The 20350-nt window shown below is 36.8% G+C and overlaps 1 protein-coding gene across 2 annotated transcripts in view; it reads right to left on the bottom strand.

Moving 5' to 3' along the window:
• Dock11 (dedicator of cytokinesis 11) overlaps positions 1 to 20350 on the bottom strand; it is a 183688-nt gene that overhangs the window by 103806 nt on the left and 59532 nt on the right. For both annotated transcript variants that reach the window (XM_047535641.1, XM_047535642.1), the window contains exons 7-14: positions 18517 to 18651; positions 15985 to 16162; positions 15520 to 15599; positions 13780 to 13863; positions 10216 to 10356; positions 8818 to 9030; positions 3598 to 3720; positions 1864 to 1946 (exon numbers count right to left, since the gene is read on the bottom strand). In XM_047535641.1, coding sequence (XP_047391597.1) covers positions 1864 to 1946; positions 3598 to 3720; positions 8818 to 9030; positions 10216 to 10356; positions 13780 to 13863; positions 15520 to 15599; positions 15985 to 16162; positions 18517 to 18651 — 1037 coding nt within the window. The remainder of the gene's footprint in view (positions 1 to 1863; positions 1947 to 3597; positions 3721 to 8817; positions 9031 to 10215; positions 10357 to 13779; positions 13864 to 15519; positions 15600 to 15984; positions 16163 to 18516; positions 18652 to 20350) is intronic.

The following is a 20350-nucleotide window of genomic DNA, read 5'->3' as shown; positions in this document are numbered from 1 at the left end:
AATGGGAAGTCATGTACCACCCGACAAACTAGAAACTATAGCCAAAATCACAATTCCCCCTGGCAGAGACTCTAGATATTTGATTAAAGGCATTAACCCCATTGTTCCAACTTCTACGTATATCTCCTTCATTTCCAGAACACAGGGGTTTATCATACACCCTAAATATACCAGCCAAGCCTTTAGAATGAGTTCCTGCTACTGCTGACAACCAAAACGATTCAGGAAGCATAATTCTTCATCAGAAATAGAGATCAAATCTCTTCTCTTTTATGATTTCAAAATAAAATTTTCTAATGGCAAAACAGCACAAGCAGGGCTGGGGTTGTGGCTCAGTGGCAGAGCGCTCGCCTAGCATGTGGGAGGCACTGGGTTCCATTCTCAGCACCACATATAAATAAAAAAAAATAAAGGTCCATCAAGAACTAAAAAAAAATATTTAAAAAAACCCCAGCAAAATCAGCTACTGCTACTGCCCAAAGGGGGGCAGTATTCCATAGTGGTCTGGAGTGGACACTGAAGTTGGGTGCCTTGTGTTCAGATCCCTACTCTGCCACATGCTAGTGAACTTGGGCAAGGATTTCTTATTTTATTATTTTACTTCTGTGCCTTGGTTTCCTCATCTCCAAGATGGGCACGACCATACCCACCTTTTAAGAAAATCTACATATAGAAATGGAGAGGGGTGTGGCTCAGAATGCAAGTATTTTCCTATCTCGTGCAACACCCTGGGTTCCATTCCCAGCACAGAAACTCTCTCTCTCTCTCTCTCTCTCTCTCTCTCTCTCTCATTAAGCACTTAGACCAGAGAGTGCCTAGAACAGAAGCAGCGATTCACTTTTCAGGCTTGAGCATATTAAGTGTGCTTATATTTACAAGTCATACTTCACCTTCTAGAATACCAACCTCTGCTACTCTTCAGCCATATCCATATCCATATCCATATCCATATCTATCTTTTCTATTCTTCTTCTTTTTTTTTTGCAAGTGTGCAAAACAAAAATCATGCTACCTTTTCTTCTGCCAGCATATAATGTGGTTTGAGACCTTCCCCCAAATGAAAGGATTATAGTGACAGAAGAGGTAATTAACTTAGAATCTCCTATCCTTATGCTACTCCCCAGCATCCAATGAACATAATTGAATTATTCAGAACATGGTGCCCTTTCCCCAGAAGTTGTAGTGAGTTGTACAGGCTGTAACACAAACAAGCAAATGAACTCGTAGTTCAAAATGAAGAAAAGCAAGAAACAAATTTTAAGTTTTCACTGCATGTAGATTTGCACGATTTAGATAAAATAATGTAAACTACCATAACACAAGAGGTATAGGTAATTCATGCTTCCAACTGCACTACCTCCAAAAGATTGACTGCATTTGTCACCAGGGAGCAAGAATATCTATTAATTACACACTTGCATTTAATGACTGCATTTTTTGCCTTCAAGTTTTTAGTATGTTTTCCAGAATTATTCTGATATTTTTCCAAACCATACAATCCAGCCAACTCTGAAATAATGGCATACTGTACATAATTCATTACAATTTCTAGTTTTCTGGAAAACATTCCATCATTTTAGCAAATAAGCTCCTCTTTAAAAATGCAGTAAGATTAATTGGTATCAGTTGGGTCAATAACTGAAGCCAAAGAAAATTTCCCTGAAGTAAGACATATGAAAAAAATTGAGAGGGTCTCAGAAGGGGTCTTTGATGCACATCAAATTCTAACATAAGTCTTACAACCCAAGTGGCCTATATACAACTGGCCTGCCGAAAACAGAGTAGTGAATACTAGTAAGGATACTTAGCCTCAGTCTCACAGAGGAGTATGAATAAAAGGGTCAGAATTAAATTTATACGAACCTGGCAGCCCAAGCAAAGGGCATTCTGTATTGTCCAAGGCGACTACACACTTGCTTAGCTGTCCTATGCACCTTCTGGGCTGTCTAAGGTCAGAAATAAGAAGATGGGAGAGTATTTGTTTAATCTGCCATGGGCTCACCCAGAAAAACAATCTCCCCAATTTACCAATATAAAACATCAAAAATTTAGAAAAAGCCACACACATACACACACACACACACACACACACACACAGGAAAAAATCCCATACATCAGCAACCCATTTTCCAAGACTGAAGTATTAAAGTTTTTATGCTTTCAAGGGGTGGGAGGTGGAGATGAAAGGGGTAAGTGCTGGGGAGTGATATTGGCCAAATTATATTGTTATATTGTATACTGGGTTCATGTACAAACATGAAATAACATCCCATCAGGATGTAGTTACAATATACCAATAAAACATGCAGGGGGGGAATAAAACTTAAAACTAGAATAAAAGGTTTTATGTTTTCTCATTAATAGTTTTGGTCACTATATCAGAAGATCGACCAAAAAAAAAAAAAAAAAAAAAAAAAAAAACATAGAGCACAGTTTGCACCAAAGACCTATATTGGCAAACTTGTAGGCAGTTTTAATGTGTATTTCCTTTTGCATGGCAGGCAGATACTCATCATTCTTGGGAGTAATTTGTTCTTGGATACAGTTGACCTTTCTACTCACAAGATAAGGCACAAGTGACCAAGAGTCAATGCAATTAGTCTAGCATGGGCAGGAGTCACTGCTTGTACAGGCAACGGGAGATGGCATAGCAGATAAACTGTCTATAAAGCCTGAACGGGCTGTGAAATGCTGGCTAGATGCTTATCCTTGTGGCTATAGAATGCTAGAGTCTTTTATCGATAATATCACGGCTTTTTTCATAAATTAGTCACATGTCCCCTCAGTATCTTCCATTTAATACATACTATTTGGATACACAATGAAATACCTCATACAATAAATTGATGATTGCTGAATATGCAGTGATGGTAGTGTTACTAATGAACCATGAACCCTTTAGCCCGTTTGGACTCAGTTTTCTCATTTATAACATGAGAGGATGGGATAAGATTGATGTTTTCCAAACATCTGAATGTTATGCATAATGATATACAGGATTGCCACCTTTATTGTTGCCACTTAAAGACATTTAGCAAAACAAATAATGAAAAAGTCCCTCCGGTTTCACATGCTAACATGTCATGAAAGAAAGGTATGACATTGAAAAAAATAAGAAGGGCAAATATCTCAAAATAAAGGAAAACCCTTTGTTAAATACACTGAACCTCATGAAACACTGTCTGTCTGTTCTCACTGCATCACATACAGGCATGAGTCTGGGTATGGACTGGCATTTGGGCACTACTGGATTAGGTCTTCTTTACTCTCCGCAGCTCTGATATCCTAGGGCTATCTGTAAATCTACAAGTATGGAAAAAGTGGCCATGTCATAGATGTGGCCTAAGAGCCTTTGTTCTTCTTTTGAGAAGCAAGCAGAAACCAGATTGTCATATTAATATAACACAAATAATAAGAGGGGCATGTTCTAGTTTTAGCATACATATTCACATAGTATACAATATTTTCAGAATGTACAACATTCTCAGAGATCATGATTTTTCTTCTACAGGGGTCAATGACAGGATCATTTAAAAGAGCACTAAAAGGTAGATTCTACATTAAGTTAAAATGTTCATAAATGATCTTTACAAATACCTTTACTGGATCTGAATTTTTGATGTAGGGTTCTGCACAGTGAGTAATGTTTCCCTGTAGCACCTTTTCGATTCTCGCAACTAGAAAAATTTCAGGATGTGGATTCGTCACTGAGAAAATTCCCTAGAAAAAATTACTTCTGTTAAGATTTTTATGTAACATCATATTTATGGCTTTTTGGTGAATAAGTCCAAGTACTGCATTTAGTATAGAATGTTGAAATTCAACATAAGATCATGTCCAGAATTCCAAAAATAGGTAGCACTTCTTTTCATACAGATTTCAAAGCTCCCAATGTCCCTTTCAAAATGGATTTTATATCTCGTTGCCAACTTGACATTTATTAAGCCCTAAAGTATAGCTGCCACTATCACAGCCTAGCTGCTTCTGCTTGACTGTGCTTGCAAGGTGAGTTCTTCAATCTAATGAATATGATGTGCATTATTTGGCTTAGTTAGGATTGTGCTCAAATAATGTGCATTTTTCAAGTAGAACTAGACAGGTATTTTTTAAAGCTGCTTCATGTAACTCCAGAACAATTTACTCACACTTAATTCATATGCACTGCAGCTAAGAAGGAAGAAAATAGTTCACTGCTCTGCCTAACATAAAAACTAAATCACAATGTATAAAACAGTCCTTTGTTGCAACTGAAGAGCTCTGGTGATTTCAATGTAAATGTAGGAAACAATACAAAACTTGTTCTGTCCCTGTATATTTTATTTAGGGTTACTAAGTACAGATGCAACTAAAGTTGCATAAGTTTTCTTTGAGTGCATGTGAAACAGCCATGTAATCCCCTGTCTAGTTTGGCTCCTTTCAAATAAATACCCTCTAAATAGCGTGTCAGTTGGTTATGTCTGTTGTTTAAAGAGCATCACACAAATGAATTTGAGTGGAAAAATCCATCACTGGGTCTCTACCAAGTTTTATTTTTCTATTTGGTATATTACCAACTTTGCTAATAAAATGCTTTCCAGTTTCCAAAGCATTTCAGACACATTATCTCATTTGTTCTAGACAGTCTCTGAGGTAGACAGGGCAGAATAGAAAACTGAGAGTAAGAGGATAACAATTCCCCCAAACAGGGGAAACCAGCCTGGGTAATGGCTGATTCAGCTTTAAATTTTCAAGCAGTAAGAGTGGAACAAAGTGGTTAAAAATTGCTCAGAAGTCAAATTTCTTGGTTTCAAATTCTGGCTTCAACATTTATAGGTTGAGGTAACATATCTTTTTTAAGTCTCAGGTTTCTTATCTGTGAAATGGGGATGATGAAAATAATACTGATTTCATAAACTTTTCATATGGATTAAATAAAATAATGTACATTAGGCACCTGGTATTACTAGGGTGGCCCATCAAAGTGTGTCAAGGTCATAGAACTTGGCTTCTGGTACTGCCAGAAACATGCTGCTCAAGCTGTGAGCCAGGGCTGGCAGACAGCCTGAGCTGCCCCTGCAGAACATATGCTGAGCAGTATACCTCGAAAGTAATTTACTTTTCTTTTCTTGCTATGTTGCTCAAGCTGGTCTGAACCCCTGGGCTCAAGTGAACCTCCTGCCTCAGTCTCCCAAGGAGCTGGCACTACAGGCATATGCCACTACACCCAGCTAAACAAATCTTATGTTAATTTCCACATAACTGTGCTAGATGTTTTTTGTGCTATCTCATTCAGTCTTCATAAAAATCTTTGAATGCATGCATTACGATATACCCATTTTATGGATCCAAAAAACAGGATCAGAGAACTTTATGTAGTACATGGGTGAGGACTGCAGCCCAGACTTCGCTTGCTATGCAGCCCATGCTATATTGCCTCTCAAATGCATGTATCGTACATCTCACATGATGAGGCTGAATTAGAATAACAACACTGATTATTGCTATAGCTAATATTTACCGAACACCTATTGTTCCCCATTCCCAGTAGTCTGGGTATTTCCCTCTATTGATGCCAGTGACAAGTGTTACCATTTTAAGAGGTTTGACAATTGATAAAAGCATGCTGCCTTCCCTGTTACTGCTACTCCTAGCAGCCACGTCACACTGTTGCAGTACTGAGCACTTTCTGAGGGCAGCACACCTTATCTGAGCCTTGCAACAGCCCTTGAAGTCAGGCATTAGCATTAGCTCTATTTTACAGACAAGGATACTGAGCTATAAAGATGTTCACTTTTTAATTGACCAGGGACTCCAATGTTGGCGAGACACTCTCTGGGACAGTTTTTGCCTTTCCTTCTATTAGTTTCTACTTTCCCCTGTCCTCAGAATGCAGAAGGTAGCCAGAGAGAGTCCAGGAATCCCACATGGGTTGGGAGTCTGGCTCTGTAGGACAAAGCCTCTGGCCCAGCTCCCTTTTCCCACCAAAGAAGCATGGATATGCCCCCCACTTCACTACCCCCTCCTTCTAGAGAACATATCAGATCCTACTATTCTAGCACACCCATACACACACTTAAACAGCAACCAGGTCATGGTAGGGCATGTGATGGTATTATGTATTTGAGCACTTAATTATATTCTGTCCAATAAACACTGTTGACTGAGTTTTTTCAAACAGACCTAGGTTCCAATCATACCTTCACTAATGCTAGCTATGTAATGGTAGGCAATGAGTTTTGGTCTCCTCATCTGTAAAACAGCAATAATTATACCATTCATGAAACTTTTTTTACATATTTTTTAGTTATAGGTGGACACAATACCTTTATTTTTGATTTATGTGGTGCTGAGGATCAAACCCAGGGCCTCGAGCATGCTAGGTGGGTGATCTGCCACTGAGCCACAACCCCAACCCCTCATGAGACAGTTTTGGTGACATGAGACACAGATGGAAAATGCTGGCAGTACAAAAACATGGGGAAAATGTTGAGGTTGGGTGAAGTGGCAATCCTATACTTTCAGCTACTTGGGTTTTTTGGTGGGGTGGTATACCAGGGATTGAACTCAGGGACACTTACCACTGAGCCACATCTCCAGCCTTTTTTTGCATTTTATTTAGAGACAGGGTCTCACTGAGTTGCTTAGCATCTGGTCATTGCTGAGACTGACTTTGAACTTGTCATCCTCCTGCCTCAGCTTCCCAAGCAGCTGGGATTAGAGGTATGTGCCACCACGCAGGTGCTTCCAGCAACTTGGGAGGCTGAGGTAGAATGATTGCTTAAGCCCAGGAGTTCAAGATCAGCCTGAGTGGGGCACTGGGGATATGTCTCAGTGGTAGAGCACTTGCCTAGCACACACAAGGTTCCAGGTTCAATCCTCAGCCCTTCAAATATAAAAACAAGCCAGCCTGGGCAACATAATGAGACCCCATCTCAAACAACAACAAAATATTAGTTTTCTTTCTGACCTAGGGGGTAAGTTGTATAACATCTGAGGCACAAATTAAACTTCCTATAATAAATATACAGCTATGTTGAATAAAGACAATAAATTTATCTTAGCTTTAAAAATGCTTATTTGGTATCATGCAGGAAATTTTGAACATATAATTCAATAGCAGATTCTTAAACTCTTATAATACTGTACTGGCTCAATTTTTCCTTGAAAAGTAACTACCACTGTAGTATAATGTTTGTACAGATAGCAACTATGGTCTGAATAACAAACTAAGAGGCCATGAGGGAAACAATTTGGGGAAGAGCTACCACAGATCCATAGCCCCACAAGGTAGGGAAAGCACATGTGAACAAATCTAGAACCAATCTGATAAACCTATAGCAAAAAGCACATTCTTTAATCCAGAAAATTCCAATGCTTAGAACTTTTTCTAAAGAGACAATTCAGCAGCCGGGCAAGGTGGCATAGGCCTGCAATCCCAGTGGTTCAGGAAACTGAAGCAGGAGGATCACAAGTTCAAAACCAGCCTCAGCAAAAAGCGAGATGCTAAGTGACTCAGTGAGACCCTGTCTATAAATAAAATACAAAATAGGGCTGGGGATGTGGCTCAGTCTATAAGCGACCCTAAATTCCTGGTGAGAGAGAGAGAGAGAGAATTCAATAAATGAGTTCAGATGTATGCACAAAGATGTTCAATGCTGCATTACAAAACCAAAAAATTAGAAATATCCTAACTAGTTAAATCAAAGGAATACCATGTTAACCTTCAATATGAATGTGACTAATCTATAGGTATGGATATAGGATGACAAATGTGACATTAAGTGAATACAGTAGATGTAAAACAGCCTAAATATTATGCAATTTTTTTTGGTGGTGCTGGGGATTGAAACCAGGGCCTTGTGCATTCGAGGCAAGCACTCTACCAACTGAGCTATATCCCCAGTCCATGATGCAATTTTATAAGAATATATACAATGTATACATATTTATAAAAATACAACAAAGACGTCTGGAAAGATGTTTACCAAAATGTTAATAGTTAGTATCTATGGGTAGTAATTTTTGCCTTCTTTATATTCCTTGTATTGCTTGAATTTTCTATATAAGAATGCATTTATTTTATAATCAGGAAAAAGGAACATTTTATTTTGGGAAAAATCAATCTCTTTATGATGTGGAACCCCTTTTGTTCATATACCTCTTTCCACTTTACTTCAGTGCCATGATCTCATTTCCTTTCAGCTACAAAAGTCTAGAGGGCAAACTGTCCATTCTGCTCCAACTAAACTGTGGCCTCCTGTCTGGTCAGAGGTCAGAATACCAAAGAACTGCTAGAAAGAACTGCTGCGTTCTTTCTAAAATGGATTCTTTACTCCAGACAGAAAAGAAGAACACTACAGCTATGACATTCCAGTTCCCTCCCACTGCTTTTCAAGCAGAGCCTCTGTATAAAGAGTTTTATGCACAAACTACCTACTCATTAATGGATAAGGAATTAGGGATAGGAGAGCTAATTCTGGGTCAACTTCTCTTAAAAAAAATCCTTTGGGGCACCTATTGTCTTGTTCAGGATTGTGTGTGTGTGTGTGTGTGTGTGTGTGTGTGTGTGTGTGTGTCTGTCTATATCTGCATTCTAACTCACAAAATACTTTGAATCTCATATCATGGTTCCACTGATAATATGACTTTGCTAAAGTGTTATTAACAAGTCCATTGGTTTCCACTTTCCCCTCTCCAACTTCAGTCACCAGAAAAAATAAGATGTTATAAAAAGATACAATGCCATGAAAACAAACATTGGACTGAAAACAGGAAATAATGTAGGGATATTTGTTTCTTGCTCTGAATGTGCTACCAAGGCTAAAGATCACTCTTTACCTGCTTTATGTAGCGTAACTGAGACTCAGCAATTCCATGAATGAAAGATTCCGGTGAAGAGACCTTTGCGTTTCCATCACTGGCCAGTTGGGCTGAAGTGCCCCACAGCATTTCACGGACAGATGGAGGGTTGAGGTCTATGTGAAAATCAGCTGAAATCTTACAATTGTTCTTTACATCAAATAAGGCAAGATTGATAAAAAAGGGTTCAACCTGGGAACAAAAACAGTTACATTTTAAAACTAAGACTTTCGGGGGTAGTAAAAGTGGGGAAGAGACACAAATTATAAGATAACTTTTTTTATTCCTCAAATTTCTCTAATTACAGTTCCTTTCTGAGATCAACATTTAGGTAAAATTGCCTTATGGCTTATCTGCATGAAGAGCATTCTAAAATAACAGGCTTTATCAAATTTTAACTTTTTTCAGGTATAAATAATTCTACAAGTTATAAATTTGGAAAAGATGAGTAAAATCAAAAGCTACATTCTAAATAACTATTATTCCTGAATAATATTTAATTCCATACACAGTTCATGAAACTACCCCCAAAATAATGCTGATATTATAGAGTAGAAATAAATCTTCCCTTTTGTTTTGTTATAACTTACTAGACTATACATTTCATAAGAGTTAGTATCAGTCAACATCAAATTACTTGACTAAAGCTTTGCCCTATCAGCAATTTTGGAAGACATGATTCCTCTCTACAGATGGCATTTGAAAGCTGGTCACAAAGAGAAATTTCATGCCAGATGGCATAAAGATTAACTCTTTACATGCAGAAAAGTGTTCTGCTACATTTCAGCCACTTTGTGAGATAATCAATCATCACTGTTGATATATTTTTAGAAGTAGAAACCAAAAATAAAGATGAACATCAAACACAGTCTCTTTGAAGATTTTATATTTAATTGCAAGTATTTCTGAACCACAAAAATGATCCATGACACCTAATAATTAGAATTTTCTCTGCAGACCAAAATGATTCTTGTTCTATAAAATAGTAAGTGAGTCTTGCAGACTGCACAGCATCTGTATCCCATGACTTTGGAGATATTTATTCATTGCTTTAAACCAATTTCACAGAAGAAATTGTGTTTCCCAATAGAATTCCCAAATTTGAGGATGGTGCAGGATCTGGGGACATGTCACTCTTGAATGTCAAGAGCTCTCCCTCTCTGTGTTTTTCTGAGTAGGTAAGAGTTTCACAAATCCTTTCAAGATGAGAATATATCCATATTTTGAGAAAAGAGATATATGAAATTCTTACATGTCAAATTTACCATAATGTGTAGCAGTGGAATTTTTACACAGTAAATTAGTCTTCAGTTTTAAAAAAGAAAGACATTTCTTTAATATGCTGGTTCAAAGGAAGTAGAAGGAAGTCATACATACATTTGTGGGTGGTCCTTTTGTGTTGTCTCCAATTTGACCCAAGATATTGAAAGTTAAATCATGGCAATTTACCAGGAAACGCTTGTTACACTTTTCTTCAAATGGCTTTATGTCAGGTTCAATTCCTGAAAAGTCCAACCTCTATGAAACAGATATTATGAGTCATTTTCTAAAAGATGGGTTTCATACAAATATAGATTAATATAGATTCAGATTAAATAATAAAAGTGGCAGAATCTAACACTTCTCTATCCATTCTTCCCCCCACCCCCTATGGTAAATAAAGCTTTCTTAAAATTTTTATTGTAAACGAATGGGATACATGTTGTTTCTCTGGTTGAAACTTTTAAAAGCTTTTTTCATTCAACAAGACTTTGTGAAGCTCTTACATTAAGGTTCAAACACTGATGGCAAAATCCTAGAGGTAGATGATGAGATTCTGATCTAGGGCAATGGACAAGTCTCCTCTTACACTTGATATCATCTCCTATCATTTTGCACCCCACAGTCTGTTCTAACCACACTGACTTCCTTGGTTATTTTTCTAGTACACCAAGTGCACTCCCACCCCAGGGCCTTTGTATTTGTTGTCCTGTAAGGAACCCTCTCCCCCAAGATAGCTGCATGGCTTGTTCCCTCATGCCATTGAGATCTCCAGTCAATTGACACTTCCAGACAGAGCTTTCCTAACTCGTGATAGAAAACTGCACACTCCCTTAAAGTCTATGCTCTCTTTCTGTGATTTATCTAACATTATTTTTATTTTTACATAGTTGTAAATAAACACTGAGATCAGATTGTAACAGAGCTGGGGGATGTACCCTGGCTTGCCACAGAGAAATATTTTTTAAATTATTGGTATTTCAAAATGTAAACAAGTTTAAAATAAAAGATACCAGGAGTCAAGGATCTCCTCTCAGTAGGGGAGGAATCTGTCCCTCCTTAAGGAAACTCCTAGAAACCTTCTCAGCTCACAAGGCTCAGTCAGTCTAAGTCCATCTGTTCCCTATGAATGAACAGACTTATATTTTATTCACAAATGGGAAGAAAGGTGCAGATTGTGGGACAACTTACTATACTTTCAGTAAGGCTATAGATATGGTGGGCGGGAAATGACTGGGTGAATTTGAGCAGGGTATGTTGCCAGTACAAAAAACTCAAGCCAAGAAACATAAGAATTTTTCTCAATTACTCAACTATTCCAAGCCAAAACAGGCATTGTGCCTAAATAATCTTGGATAATTATAACTATTCTAACCTAACTTGGATCACCATCAAAATCCACCTTAAAAGGCCTAATAAATAATGTTAATACCTAAAAGCAAGATTTTTTTTCCTCCCGGGCCTATTTATCTATGAAAGGAATACAAATATGTGGGACTAAACAGCTCCCTCTTGAACACTTATCTATCTGTAGAACCAGCAGAGGCAAGTCATTGCCATGGAGATCAATTCTAATTTCTGCCCATTTATCTGCTCTCCTTTCTGTCTTACTAAGACAGTGGAATGTGAAGAGAAACTGGCCAACGTACCCCAGCCCCCAAATCCTTTCCCTTCTGAGACCTGTGAGTGCAAATGTTGATGAGACATACGGCCTTCCCTGGTAGATCAAAGTTTGATCCATCCCCTTCGGTCAGCTAGCTTTTCTTGATTCTCCAAGATAACTAGTAAAAAACATGTCTTTCCATGCTCAATCGTGGTTAAGAGAGAAGGCTGAAATTATCGGATGGCTCTTCACTTATAAAAGGTACTTGACACATACAACCACATGGGTTACTCTGTGGCAAGACTGTCTTCTACAATCAACATTAAATTCAGTATTTTTTTGCTTGAAGCTTCATCATAATTGTGAATTTTTCTCCGACAGTAGCTCACTGATAAACAACTCAAACATAAAATCAGTTTGGTTTCATGACCACAAAAACACTACACCACAAATTTTTAAAGATACAAGATTTAGTTTCAACCACAGTCAATTGACTCCTTTGTATAAAACAAGAGAGCCTGACATGTCCAATTAGAGCCCAATCATTGAGGGAAAATCAAAGGCTAAGACACACTTAGAACAAGTAAATTTTTGAATGAATATCCTAGAAATGACATTCCTAGGGCCTACTATACTCTTAGTGTTAAAAAATCAGATAACTAACAATAAAGTAATATAATACTGCCATAAGGGGGAAATTAAATATTTTTTAAATCAATTTCCCTCAACTTTTTCATGTAATATTTTTATTAAAGAAAAATGTCTGCATTATTTATAGGCTATATACTTTTTCCATTTCAACCCAAATAAAAACTTTAATTAGAAAACTAGATGAAGCAATAATAAAATCAGTTTTCCCCAAACTATTTTATATTTTCATGTTATTTTTCACTGAGGAAAAATTTTAATGCTTATATACCACTTTTCTATTTCAAACAAAATCAAACTAATTAAAAATCTCATAGAGAAAAATACAAAAGAAAACAACAAAAAATTCACCCCAAGTAATTTCATATTCTCATGAAGCATTTTTTATTACAAAAACCATTCATAATACTTAATACTGTAGACTTTTTCCATTTAAACAAATCAAATATTTAATTACAAAATGTTGTGAAATTAAATATTTATATGGATAAATATAAATATTTTTAAATATCTTTTAGTTGTAGATGGATACAATAATTTTATTTTATTTAATTATTTTTTTATGTGGTGCTGAGGATCGAACCCAGTGCCTCACATGTGCTAGGCAATTGCTCTACCACTGGGCTACAGCTCCAGCCCAAATATAAATATCTTAACCCAAAAATTTCCTAATTCTCATGAATGAGGCTAAACTACACAAAAACCTGCACTGTCCTGCTCCACCCTCTACTTAAAATTTGATTAAGCCAGACAAGAAAATTACCCCAATTTTATGTGTCCACATCAAATGTGAAAAATAAATTGTCTCATTTGATTTGGTATTCTCTATATTGTAGGTATTCACCACCACAAGATCACAATTCTAGGGCTGAGGAGATAGCTCAGTTGTTAAAGTGCTTGCCTTGCATGCACAAGGCCCTGGATTCAGTCCCCAGCACCACCCAAAAAAAAAAAAAGATCATGATTCTACTTAATGAGTTAAAAGAGCACTGAAATCATCTTTTAAGGGTTGTTAATTTATCCGTGTTGAGGAACAAGGCGAAGTGAAAAGAATTTGTAAACTGAGAAATACATAAATATTTGCAATATGTGACAGTCCTCTTGAGCTAAGAGTTCGTTGTTAAGCTACATGTTCAAAGTGAACAAGACAAACATAAAACAATGTCTATTCACCACTGGCAGTGGGGGAGAAGCAACAATTTAATCATTTCAAAGATGTTGCTTATCTGAATAAGCAACAATTCTGGGACTCTTTTTTTTTTTAAGTATTTTTTAGTTGTAGACAGACACAATACCTTTATTTTATTTATTTATTTTTTATGTGGTACTGAGGATTGAACCCAGTGCCTCACACATACCAGGCAAGTGCTCTACCACTGAGCCACAACCCCAGCCCCCTGGGACTCTTTAAAGAAATATATCAATAATACCTGAACCTCCGAATCAAAAGAAAAGAGATTCTGTCTTCCATCTCCTCTACTGAGTTTGTTTAGCTGTTCTGTTTCTCTTCCATACTAAAATTTAAAAATATTCACGTAATATTAGTTCATATCCTTCAAAATAGTACTAAATGCCATTTAAACATGTAGTTTATATGATACTTGCAAACTGATACAGCTCAAAAATATTCCATTCTTACTTTTCATTCAATTAAGATGACTAAGGTATGATTGCTTGGCTGGGGAGGAATTTATCACCATCACTGTGACACACAATTAGTTACAGATCTGATTCTTTTACTTTCTATGAGCTTCTCCTTAATACCAACAATATTGTTCATCCCATAGTCAGCATAAAAAATAAATCTAAGACACTTTGAATGCAAAAAAGAAATAAACAAATGAGAAATCATTTTACATATCTACAATGTTAGCCATGAAATATTAGACAATTCTGATTGTATTACCTTAGCAAACATAATGGTCTGTACAGTCAGGGTGACAAAGCTTAAGAGAGGACACAATTATATTCTACAAAACCACAGAAAGCTAAGATCAAGGGATCAAGAGAATGCTCCTAAACTTTGAGAAACGGTTTTGAAGTTTAAGAAATTTAAATTACAAGAAAGAAACTTTGAAAATTGTTTAAATCAGTACTCAAGGAAGAAGAATAAGTAAAAAATACACACAGGGTTGACAAGATTTAAATGTATAAATGGGTCCTAGCTTTCTTTATTATTATTATTATTATTACTGATACTAGGGATTAAACACAGGGGTGCTTTACCATTGAGCTACAGCCTCAGTCCTTTTTTGTTTTTTTTAAAGAAAAGGTCTTACTAAATTACCTAGGCTGGCCTTGATCATGTGACCTCCTGCCTGAGCTTCCTGAATCACTGAGATTACAGGTGTGTGCCACCAAGCACAACCTAACTTTCTATTTTATTATATATAGAGTCCACAGAGTAAAATCTGTGTGTGTATGTGAAATATGTGTGTATATTTGTATATATGTATGCATAATAATCACCTCTATAATCTAAAACTAGTCTATTTCAAACTCCAAAAAAGGAGAGTAAATAAAAAATAATAAGAAAAGTGATGTGTTAGGTCAGGCACAGTGGCACATGCCTGTAATCCCAGCATCTCAGGAGGCCGAGGTAGGAGGATCACAAGTTCCAGGCCAGTCTCAGCCTCTAGTGAGGCCCTGTCTCAAAATAAAAAATTAAAAGGGCTAGGGATGAGGCTCAATAGTTAAGCACCCCTGGGTTCAATCCCAGGTACCCAAAAAATGTGTTAACGAAAATCTTGATCTGATGAAATTATTCACAGAAATACATACCTATAAAGACTATATAATTTTCATACGAAATGAAAACATAACTTATTAGATTAAATATCTTTAGCATGATGTACGTCATTAACCCCTTGAAAGAAGAATATTTTAGGAATGACATAGAGTTATCAAATTGAAAACAAAATAGTAGAGTCAAAAAAAGCTGGAAGTCCTTCCTGGTGTCTAGAAAAAAATAAGATTTTCCAAACTGTCAGGTGGCACTTATAAAACCATCTTTAGCAGTGCAACTTTCTTTTATAATCTCTACCTGTTTCACCAATTTGCTGTGGTATTTAACTTGGAAATGATATTATCAAATGGAATCCAGTTTAAAACTTTAATAGCTAATCTTGTATTGTCTCAGTTGAAGGCAAGTTGCCATAAGGAAGATATACCTTCATCAGTTCCGGATGCATGCTTCTTTCCAAACTGGCCATGATGTTCTCAGCTTTTCCTTGGCTGCTAGTTTCATCATCTGCAAATTCATTAAAAGCAGATGTTCCAAACCATACAGACCATTACTAATCACCTAAGAGAAATATCCTATCTCTCCCAACCCATCCTCTCCTACTAGATTTATTGCAAAGAATTTTGATTATGAAAGCATAGGGAAAACTTTAATGGACTTTTGAAAATCTGCCATGAATTTCTTATCCGTTTTAGTCTGGTTATATTTCATGTGTCAGAACCTATGCAGCTACAACTCTTTAAAAAGTCTATCAACTTCTATAGTCACTTTTAATGAAGAAGCAGGTCAATCTTCAAGATTAGGAGTTCCATATTCAGCCTACACAAAGGACATTCCCATGGATTAAAGACAAGGGCCATACCTCAGTAATGAATCATTTAAAAATTCTGACCTTGTGATGTTTCTACTGTCTCCTTTTTCTCTTGCACTAAACTGTCAGTATTGATCTGAATAATCTTTTTCAAAGTTATCAACCATTCCTCCATTTCCTGCTCAGTTTCAGCAGCCAGATAATGGCTATACTTATCTAACATCTTGAGTTCAAAAGCATGACGGCGCATTTTGGGACACTAGAGGGGTAAAAAAAGAAAACATGCATTCAGTTAATTTAGCTGCCCTTTTAGGTTTCGTTTTTATTTATTTTTATACACATGCATCAATAAGTTCATGAAATAATTGCTTCTTTCAACAAGGAATAAACACTCCCAGACAATGAATGACTATTATCCAAACATTATCTGTTTTGTTCCCTCTGGGGACTAAGCACAGTGGTATATGCACAAAATTGGCATAAACTATGACTTGTTGAAAAAATATTATCACTGAAGGCCTTTTTGGCATGCTTCACATTTAGAAAATTAAACTACCACCATAAAAACAAGCAAACATTTTACTCCCTGCTTAAAGTTTTCCTTACATATTTATAATTTTCAAAATTAGCTCTTAAAAATTAAAGCTTAAACGTGACCTAAAATAAATATGGTACTTATTTTAGATCACACCATAAAGTGAAACACACTTAATTCATTTCAGCATGCGTAATGTCAAATGTATCATAATAGTAGTGCAAAAGAAGACCACAGTTGGCTCAAGTTAAATTGTGACTCTCAATAAAATATATGGAAGTAGCCTATGCTGAATACTAGTAAACAAGGAAAATAAAAGCCTCCTCTTTTCCTCAAATATAAAGACATGTTCTTTTACTTTACCACCTTCCCTGTTATGACAAAAGAAATGGCACATTCCTCCCACTCAAATGCCTCAGTATTCAAGAGAGGCTTATGAATCAATAATTCTCCACTGCATGGTCATTATTCAAAAAGGAACCAATAAAGTTCCTCCTTCTCATCTTCAAAGCACAGAAAAAGATGAAATTAAACTGCTCTGGCAAGTCATACAAATCTATATATTTGAAAATATTTGGAAGGGAGAATCATAAATAGATAATTGTTGGAGCACTACAAAGAAAGGTCAATTTAGACTAGGACCAATTGAGAAAATCCAGAAATTGTGCCTTTTTTCCTTCAGTTAAATAATAAAGCTACTATTAAATATTTTTAAAACACCTTTAAGCTGAGGATATATAGCTTAGTGGTAGAGAACTTATCTAGCATGCTCAAGGCAGGTCCTGGGTTCCATCCCCAGCACCACACACGAAAACCAAAAGCAAAAAGAAATAAACACCTACTATTTATGAAGATGTTTATACTTTTAAAAAACGTTTCTTTGAATCTTTATTTTATTTATTTATTTATTTATTTATATGTGGTGCCGAGGATCAAACCCAGTGCCTCACACATGCTAGGCAAGCGCTCTACCACTGAGCTACAGTCCCAGATCCCATTTTAGTTTTGAAAATTAAGGTTCAGGTAAACCAAGGACATTGAACTGACATCTCCTGCCTCCTAATCAGCTCAGTGCTCCCTATAGTCCTGGCTCTGTTATAATGGCTCCTCTCAGTCAGTTAAAATTCCTATTAGGATAATCTCTCTGCCCTCTATTCCCCACCCTGTCTTTGTCTATGCCTCCTTAGTAATTCAAATCAACAAACATTTGCTAAGTCCCTCTGGTGTGCCTGGCCCTATTAATTATTATAGAAGAAAGAGAAGCAAATAAGACATAGTCCTTGTAATACAAAAAGGAACGTTCAGAATGGGTTTCAAATTAAGAGTGGGATTCATTTTAACAATACAGGAAAAACTAAAGTGGTACCATAGAGGAGGTGGAGTCTAGTTTTGTCTGGTGGGCACAAGAGCGAGGAAGGAAAGAGAAAACATTTCACAGCACAAGTGGCATTCAAGCTGAGCCTCAAAAGATAAAGTTGAAGCTAGAACAGAAGGGGAATGCATCTGGTGAGAAGAGAAAAAAAAGTAAGGAAAGTCACATATACATGCCACTCCACAGAGTGCACAGCCTGGTGTGACCAGAACTCGGACTATATAAGAGGGTATAGGGAAGATGAGGTTAGATAACAGGGTAGGGACAGATAGCTGTGGGCCTTAAATATCATGCTAAGAGCTTTAGATCTCCCTTTGTTAGACAGTAAATCAAGAACCAAAAGTTTTTGAGAAGACAAATCAAGGACCATATCTATGTCTCAGGAAGATGGGACTGGAGCAGGACAACAAAACTGGAGGCAAAAAGGCAAGACTCTATGTCACAGGATACAAGGCAGACCAGACACAGGGCAGTGCAAGCTGAAAAAAGAAATTCAAGAGGCACTTTGGAGACAGACTCAAAAGGACTTCATCAACTTCGAAATGAGAAAGAGTAGGGCACTGAAGAGGATTCTCAGGTTTCTAGCACGGGTGTTTTGATACGTGGATATACCATTAACCAAGAGGGAAAAAATGCAGAGTTCTTAATAGCTCATCAATAACGCTCTTTAAAAAAAGAAAAAGACAGATTACCTGGTTAGCCTTACCTGAACAACATCAATGCAGGCATCCAGGTAGATGCAACCTTTAGATTCTTTTGAATTTTTCTCATCTTTATAGGAATTAAGAATATATGAACCATCAGGAAGTTGAGTCAAATAAAAATACCGTCTCTTGAATACCTATATGGGAAAACATACAGCAATGATACACTTGTCGCACACATTGCACTTGACCAGGTCTTTGAACTAAAATCCTTAAAGGGCTTGCTAGCCATTGTATCTGTACAATCATCAGACAACCCTGAGAACTTATTAAGAATTACCTTTATCTTTTTTGGTGGGGGAGTACTGGGGATTGAAACCAGAGGCTCTTTACCACTGAACTACATCCCCAAACCTTTTCATTATTATTATTTTTTTTTTTTTTGAGGCAGGGTCTCTCTAAGTTGCCAAGGCTGGCCTCAAACTTGCGATCCTCCTGCCTCAGTCCTCAAGTCTCTTACAGGCCTGTGCCACTGTACCAGGCCTTCATTCTTTTCTTTCTTTAGAAGAAAAGATGGAGAGCATCAATTCAAGTAATTTGCTCTCAGATAACCGAACACCTAGAGAAGAATTATCAAGATTTAATACTAAAAATTTATAAAGCATCTGAATCACTGACCCTTTCACTAAGGTATATTTTCCCCATTTAGTTGCAAACCATGATTGGATCATTTCAATTTGTTTTATTTACCACAAATCCAAGTTTACACACATACATACACAAACACACTTTATATTTACATTTTACGTGCATACCTTACTGCACTCATCTATGCCATTCCGAGGCCTCTGCTGCTCAAAGTCTAGCTTCTAGGGCACAGAGTCATTAATTGCCTACCACTTGCTGTTGACTACCCTGATTGCTGAGATTTGAATCAGTAGGCCCAATGGGACTGTGTGATTTGTTTGGAATTAAGAATTCTGAACAGTTAAGGAGTGACCTGCTGCTACAACTCAGAAAAGCCCATAGGAATGTGGAAAAGGAGGAAGACTGATTCCTTCCTTCTATCCCTCTACTCTCCCCTAAAAAAAGCCTGGAAGCTGATTAATGGGGTGAGAAAACAGAATTAGGAGCTTTCTGGTGAATCTAGAAGTCACAAACTACAAACGGTGCTAAGCATTTGTCATAGTGAAAGGTAGAACTGATTCCAGTCTCAGTTCCTCAGGATGATGGATCTAAAATCACTTCAGGATGGGAGTAGGAACAAAGCCTGAAAAATAGACTCCTGGTGATTATGGGGGATATGCTTTCCTGTACATCTTGTCTTACTCACAAAATTTGGCTTGAAGGTTTAGGTTTGCCATTTTTCAATCACCCATTTGATTTCCCAATATGATCCCTGACTATTTTAAGGACTTTAATCATGAAAAGACTATTATTTGGCAAGATCATTCCTGCAAACTACTTTACATCTGGCAAAGTATTTGAAACATCAACAACTTGTTTCTCTATAATATGAGCAAGCAAAAAAGATGAATATATTAAGGGGCATTTCCTTGTAGAGAAACCAGTTTAAAAAGGGAACGTTTATACCTTTGTTTGACTTGTTTAAGTATCATTGATTTTTTTTTAATAAATGGCAAAAACATACCAGTGTGGGGAACACCCTAAGAGGTTACAGGCTGATAAATGCTGTTGCTTCTATTTATGGGATTAGCCATGTGGCCTAAATGGTTATCAATAGAAAGGAGATTGAGCAGAAAATATGAACTTGCTTTTCAGTGCTGATCAAGTAAATATTACTGTATTAAGATACAAAGAATTGGGGCTGGGGATGTAGCTCAGTTGGTAGAGTGTTTGCCTTGCATGCACAAGGCCCTGGGTTCAATCCACAGC

Source organism: Sciurus carolinensis, chromosome X (assembly GCF_902686445.1).
Source record: "Sciurus carolinensis chromosome X, mSciCar1.2, whole genome shotgun sequence".
Taxonomy (NCBI): Eukaryota; Metazoa; Chordata; class Mammalia; order Rodentia; family Sciuridae; genus Sciurus; species Sciurus carolinensis.
This window is presented reverse-complemented; position numbering and strand designations above follow the sequence as displayed.